The following is a 6,897-nucleotide window of genomic DNA, read 5'->3' as shown; positions in this document are numbered from 1 at the left end:
AAACTTTATGCTTAGATGCATGTCTGATTTATTCTAACGTTGTTGCAGATCTTAATATATTCTATACTTTCTCTATTATGTCTCATGTATAGTTTATTAATTATATCTTAATTTCCCTGCAACACTTAGTTGCTTTCCTTGTTGGAGCGCTTAGGCTTGTAGCATCCAACCTTTGTTATTATTATTACTATTATTATTATTATTATTATTATTATTATTATTATTATTATTATTATTATTATTACTTGCTAAGCTACAACCCTAGTTGGAAAAGCAGGATGCTATAAGCCCAGGGTCTCCAACAGGGAAAATAGCCTAGTGAGGAAAAGAAACAAGGAAAATAAAATATTTTAAGAACGGCAACAACACCAAAATAAACATTTCCTATATAAACTATAAAAACTTTAACAAAAACAAAAGGAAGAGAAATAAAATAGAATAGTGTGCTCGAGTGTACCCTCAAGCAAGGTTATGGCTTCTCTAAAAATTCCAATGACTTCCATTAGTTTTACATCATGATATTCAATGCTAGTAAATGTAGCTATGTAATAATGATCTTTGATCAATTCATTGCAATCCCTTGCTTATTTTGGTCTGTTTTCCATTGAACATGTATTATCTTTTCTAAAAGCTGAAAGTATATGAATTCCTTTCTCTTGTATGAATTCGACACCATTGTATATTTATTCTCATTTTCAATCCGTTGACTTCACCAATAAGACCAAGCACTAACGCTAATCAATTCTTTTTACTTTCTCTTTCACGGATGTAATACACATACATGCACACACACATATATGTATATATGTATATATATATATATATATATATATATATATATATATATATATATATATATATACTGTATATAATATATATATACATATATATACTGTATATAATATATATATATATATATATATATATATATATATATATATATATATATAATATATATATATACATATATACTGTATATGATATATATATGTGTATATATATATATATATATATATATATATATATATATATATATATATATATATACATGTATATATATGTCCTACATAAGTATACATATATGTATAAATATGCTGCATACATATATGTGTGCTTGTGTATGTAAAACACTGCTGCTGATTCTATACATATATATATATATATATATATATATATATATATATATATATATATATATATATATATATATATATATATATATATATATATATATATATATATATATAGGTGTGTGTGTGTGTAAAAGACTGCTGTTGATTCTGTGGAAGTTCCCTGCCCAGAGAATTGATCTTCAATTCAGTTGTTCAAATACAAGTCGACTGTGATATTGAAGTTTGAGTTAAAATATTTCCTTTTTCCTTGTTTCCTTTCCTCACTGGGCTATTTTCCCTGTTGGGGCCTCTAGGTTTATAGCATCCTGCTTTTCCAATTAGGGTTGTAGCTTAGCAAGTAATAATAATAATAATAATAATAATAATAATAATAATAATGAACAAATGAAAACAGAATGCAAACAAATTAACTCAGCTATTAACTGATAAATATAAGACAACTAATTCCCCTCTTAAAGTGACACGTAGTCCGAACGCAGTTGGCAAGTAGAAGCAAACGGGTGCTAAGGCGAAGACAGAATAATTGACATCAGGATCTCCCGTCTTGCCAATCCTCGGTTCAAGGAAATAAGAACAAATGTCTAATGCCTGCGAATTTAGGTCGACTACGCCTCCTGGTAATGTTTCTCTAACGTCAACTACGCTTCATGGTAATGTTTCTCCAACGTCAAATCAGATTCCTGGTAATGTTTCTCCAAGATCGACTCCGCTTCCTGGTAATGTTTCTCCAACGTCGAATCTGCTTCCTGGTATTATTTCTCCAACGTCGAATCCGCTTCCTGGTAATGTTTCTCCAAGATCTACTATGCTTCCTGGTAATGTTTCTCCAACGTCGACTCCGCTTCCTGGTAATGTTTCTCCAACGTCGAATCCGCTTCCCGGTAATGTTTCTCCAACGTCGACTCCGCTTCCTGGTAATGTTTCTCCAACGTCAATTTTGCTTCCTGGTAATGTTTCTCCAACGTCGACTCTGCCTCCTGGTAATGTTTCTCCAACGTCGACTCCGTTTCCTGGTAATGTTTCTATAACGTCAACTCCGCCTCCTGGTAATGTTTCTCCAACGTTGACTTCGCCTCCTGGTAATGTTTCTCCAACACTGACTCCGCTTCCTGGTAATGTTTCTCCAACATCGACTACGCTTCCTGGTAATGTTTCTCTAACGCACACTCCGCATCCTGGTAATGTTTCTCCAACGTCGACTAAGCATCCTGGTAATGTTTCTTCAACGTTGACTCCACCTCCTGGTAATATTTCTCCAACGTTGACTCCGCCTCCTTGTAATGTTTCTCCAACGTCGACTACGCTTCCTAGTAATGTTTCTCCAAACGTCCAATTCATTGTTTTCAGGTGGCGAGTCACCTACGAGTTTTTTTCTTTGTCTTCTGGTTACAGCATTCATCCTGCCACTAAAGGCGGGCTTACTCGGTCGAACTGTTTGTCGAACCCGCTTGTCAAACGGTTCGAAGAGGTGGAGTCGGTCACAAATGCATGAGGTTTGTGGACAATGAAGCACCGCCCAAAAGTCAGACGAGAACAAACTTTCTTCGAACAGTTAGATGAACGTGTTCGACAACCAAATACCCCGTTCACAGGTTCGAACATCCCTTCAAACACTTGTCTGTAGAACCGCATTCAACGAACCGTTCGACCATGTAAACCCTGCTTAAGTCTGACAGGGTTCAATTCTCGAATGTGCCGGAACACTGAAGGCACATTGTCTTAAACCATACTGGGTCTGTGAGTTAGGTAGCGAATTGTGTACTTGATCGCTATTCGACTGTGGTGGTCGGAACCAGGGTAGAGACTTCTTTGAGGGAAGTGCCGCTGACATGGTGCACTGTGGGTATTACTTAAGGGCCTTGGCCTCATTTTTGTGACCGCTGGCTGCGCTTGTTTTTTATTCCATCTGCTTCACCTTCATTCACGATTCCATTCTTCTGTCCAACCTCTTCTAACTTTTAATCCATATTGCAACAAAGCTCTAAAAAGCCTAACAGTCACCCGCACCAGATTATAATGCTCAAATTTATAAATCCAATTCTATCCAATCCAGGGTAGAGAGAACATGGTGCTGATTATCTTATAAAAAAGGATTTGCTGAGAACCTATTGAAAACGTCCCTGCCAGGTGATCGCCTGACTGGGGTTCGAGTTCCGCTCAAGCTCGATGGCGTCTTGTAGCGTCTAAAGCCTCACCATACTTGTGAGCTAAGGATGATGGGAAAAGGGGGGGGGGCTATAGGTTTAACTGTTGAGTCATCAGCAACCACTGCCTGCTCTTCCCTGGTCCTAGCTTGGGTGGAGAGGGGGCTTTGGCACTGATCATATGCATATGTGGTAGGTCTCCAGGGATTTGTCCCCCTAGCTAGGGCATTCTCACTGTCCTTTGCCTCTGCCTTCATCTTTAGCTTGAGAGTACACTCAGGCACACTATTCTATCTGATTTTTCTTCCTCTTGTTTTGTTAAAGTTTTTATAGTTTATATAGGAAATATTTATTTTAATGCTGTTACTCTTCTTAAAATATTTTATTTTTCCTTGTTTCCTTTCCTCACTGGGCTATTTTCCCTATTTGGGCCCCTGGGCTTATAGCATTGTGCATTTCCAACTAGGGCTGTTTCTTAGCAAATAATAATAACAATAATAATAATTAGCGGAGGTAATAATGGTTACAATAATTATTATTCCAAGTTTCATTACTCTACGATTAAAATTGTGGCCAGGAATGTTTACAAACAAACACATACACAAACGAACCAACACAAACAGAGGCGAAAACATAACCTCCTTCCAACTCCGTTGGCGAAGGTAATAATGGTTACAATAATAATTATTACAAGTTTCAATACTCTACGATTAAAATTATGGCCAGGAAGCTGTTCACAAAAATCACAGACACACACAGAGACGAAAACATAACCTCCTTCCAACTCCGTTGGCGGAGGTAATAATGGTTACAATAATATTCATTCCAATCATCCCAGAATTCCAGCCCGGTTCCAGAAGATTGATAATTATTCCAATCATTTCAGAATTCCAGCCCGGATCAAGATGAGATTAATAAGCTTCCAGGAACAGCAGCGTCCGTCTGTAGAATTTCATGAGGCAGCGGGGGATTTGCAAATAGCTAGATGTCTCTGAAATATTTAGACTGAGCCTAATGTCATGGGGAGATGGGGAGGCGGTGGGATTCCATTGCTCAGTAATGCAAGTCTTGGAGAATAGTGACTGAAGGGTAAACGGGTCAGATTTGACAATTATAGGTTCACCGGTTTAAAGGCCGTTCATGAATGGCAGATGCTATAGTCCATTTCTTTTAGCGAGGCAGATTTGCACCGACTCGCAACGGTGACCTTTTAGCTCGGAAAAGTTTCCTGATCGCTGATTGGTTAGAATTATCTTTTCCATCCAATCAGCGATCAGAAAACTTTTCCGAACTAAAAGGGCACCGCTGCGAGTCGGTGCAAATATGCCTCGCTAAAAGAAATTGACTATAGGGTTCAGTGACATTGCCCTATCAAGCAGGACAATGCCCTAGAGACTGATCATATATACACAAGAATAGTGCCTTAGCCCCCTCTCCACCTAAATTAGGACAAAGGAGGGACAGGCAATGGCTGCTGATGACTCAGCAGATAGACCTATAGGCTCATAAAGCATGATTAAAGAGAGGGGAAGCATTACTAAGAGCTAATTTGGGCGTCTTATTGGTAACGTCTCTTCCTGGTGATCGCCAGACTATCGAGCCCCGCTCAAACTCGTTAGTTCCTTTAGTGTCTACAACCCCATCATCCTTGTGGGCTAAGGATGGGGCGTTTGTGGGAACCTATAGGTTTATCCGCTGAGCAATCAGCAGCCATTGCCGGGACCTCCTTGGTCCTACCTTGGGTGGAGGGGGCGTTTTAGACGCTGATCATATGTATATATGGTCAGTCTGTAGGGTACTGTCCTACTTGTTAGGGTAGTGTCACTGTCCCTTGCCTCTGCCATTCAGGACAATGTACTAGAGCCTGACCATTTTCCATATGATCAGCAACCAAACCTCTCCACCCAAGCTAGGACCAAGGAAGGCCAGACAATGGTTGCCGTTGACTCAGCAGATAGACATATAAGCTCCCTCAAATCCCCCATCCTTAGCTCACAAGGATGGTGAGGTTGCAGCGACCAAAGGGACTAACGAGTTTGAACGGGACTCGAACTCCAGTCTGGCAATCGCCAGGCAAGGACGCTGCCACTAGGCCACCACAGGATGTAAAGTGTATACAGGAATGGAGGTTTTCAATGTACAGGACGCCAAGCATAACTCCATTTAATCTTGAAATTTGTTCTTCTAACTACCACGGTCACGGCCAGACATGTCAGGGTTTGAAGTAAAGAGAGAGCAATGTCTCTCTTCATTAGTGGTAATATGGATAAAAGCCCACTTCTGATGGCTGTGAAGTCTCTTCATTAGCGGTAATATGGATAAAAGCCCACTTCTGATGGCTGTGAAGTCTCTTCATTAGCGGTAATATGGATAAAAGCCCACTTCTGATGGCTGTGAAGTCTCTTCATTAGCGGTAATATGGATAAAAACCCAATCCTGATGGCTGTGAGGAAGGTTTTTCTGATGTTCATTCCGAAGCAATACGATTAAAAGGACAATTATGTTCATAGGAGGGTAAGGAATTCTCTTCGTTCCGGAACCTGGGAAAAAGGGTTCTACAAGTCTTGGGCAGTGCTACAGCCTCTGTACCATGGATTTCCACTGTCTTGGGTTAAAGTTCTCTTGCTTGAGGGTACACTCGGGCACACTATTCAATCTAATTTCTCCTCCTCTAAGTTTTTATAGATTATATAGGAAATATCTATTTTAATGTTGTTACTGTTCTTAAAATATATTTCCTTGTTTCCTCTCCTCACTGGGCTATTTTCCCTGTTGGAACCCCTGGAGTTATAGCATCCTGCTTTTCCAATTAGGGTTGTAGCTTAGCAAATAATAATAATAATAATAATAATAATAATAATAATAAACGTTATTAGGACCTTCTGCCCTAATCTGCTTTCTGAAGCGGTATGAAGTAATGAATAAGCCTGTCTGATAGAACATATTATTTCTTATTTAAGCTGAAGGACTGCGCACTTCTAGAAAGATACATCTGTTTAATGAAGGGTTCAACTTGATTCAATATCATAAACGAAGGTTCTCTTCATTGGATGGTAGGTTCTTCTGTTCTCCCCAAGGCCACCTAAGCAAGTGCAAGGTGTGGTTCAATATAATATACGGGTAAAACAGAGCCTTAATGGAACTTATGATTAATGCAACACGAAGGTGATATACTATCTTTCACCTAATATGAGGAAACTATACCTTTATCGATGCTGACTTGTCAATCTAACACAAATATCACATATCTTCGTTGATGTATAGTTCTAGGAATGAGATTATCTGTTCTAGATAAAAAAAAGAAATCAGGAGGCCTGTGTTACAATACACTCCTCTCTCTCTCTCTCTCTCTCTCTCTCTCTCTCTCTCTCTCTCTCTCTCTCTCTCTCTCTGTATACACTCACACACATACATATATATATACAGTATATATATATATATATATTATATATATATATATATATATATATATATATATATATATATATATACATACATATCCACAGTACAGTACAGTATATATATATATATATATATATATATATATATATATATATATATATACATATATGTATATATATATATATATATATATATATATATATATATATATATATATA

General features: G+C 38.0%; 1 protein-coding gene across 1 annotated transcript; it reads right to left on the bottom strand.

The window, feature by feature from the left end:
• Positions 1 to 1,805: 1,805 nt before the first annotated feature.
• LOC137655529 (formin-2-like) lies at positions 1,806 to 2,471 on the bottom strand. Its single transcript, XM_068389426.1, has one exon. It carries the CDS (start codon positions 2,469 to 2,471, stop codon positions 1,806 to 1,808), a length of 666 nt encoding a protein of 221 aa, XP_068245527.1.
• Positions 2,472 to 6,897: the final 4,426 nt, after the last annotated feature.

Source organism: Palaemon carinicauda, chromosome 16, assembly GCF_036898095.1.
Source record: "Palaemon carinicauda isolate YSFRI2023 chromosome 16, ASM3689809v2, whole genome shotgun sequence".
Lineage (NCBI taxonomy): Eukaryota > Metazoa > Arthropoda > Malacostraca > Decapoda > Palaemonidae > Palaemon > Palaemon carinicauda.
The sequence above is the reverse complement of the archived record's forward strand: the minus strand, read 5'-3'. Positions and strand labels throughout refer to the sequence as shown.

Bases quoted from the DNA above. Each gene is read 5' to 3' on its own strand.
- LOC137655529 (XM_068389426.1), bottom strand. From the start codon at position 2,471: ATGAATTGGACGTTTGGAGAAACATTACTAGGAAGCGTAGTCGACGTT.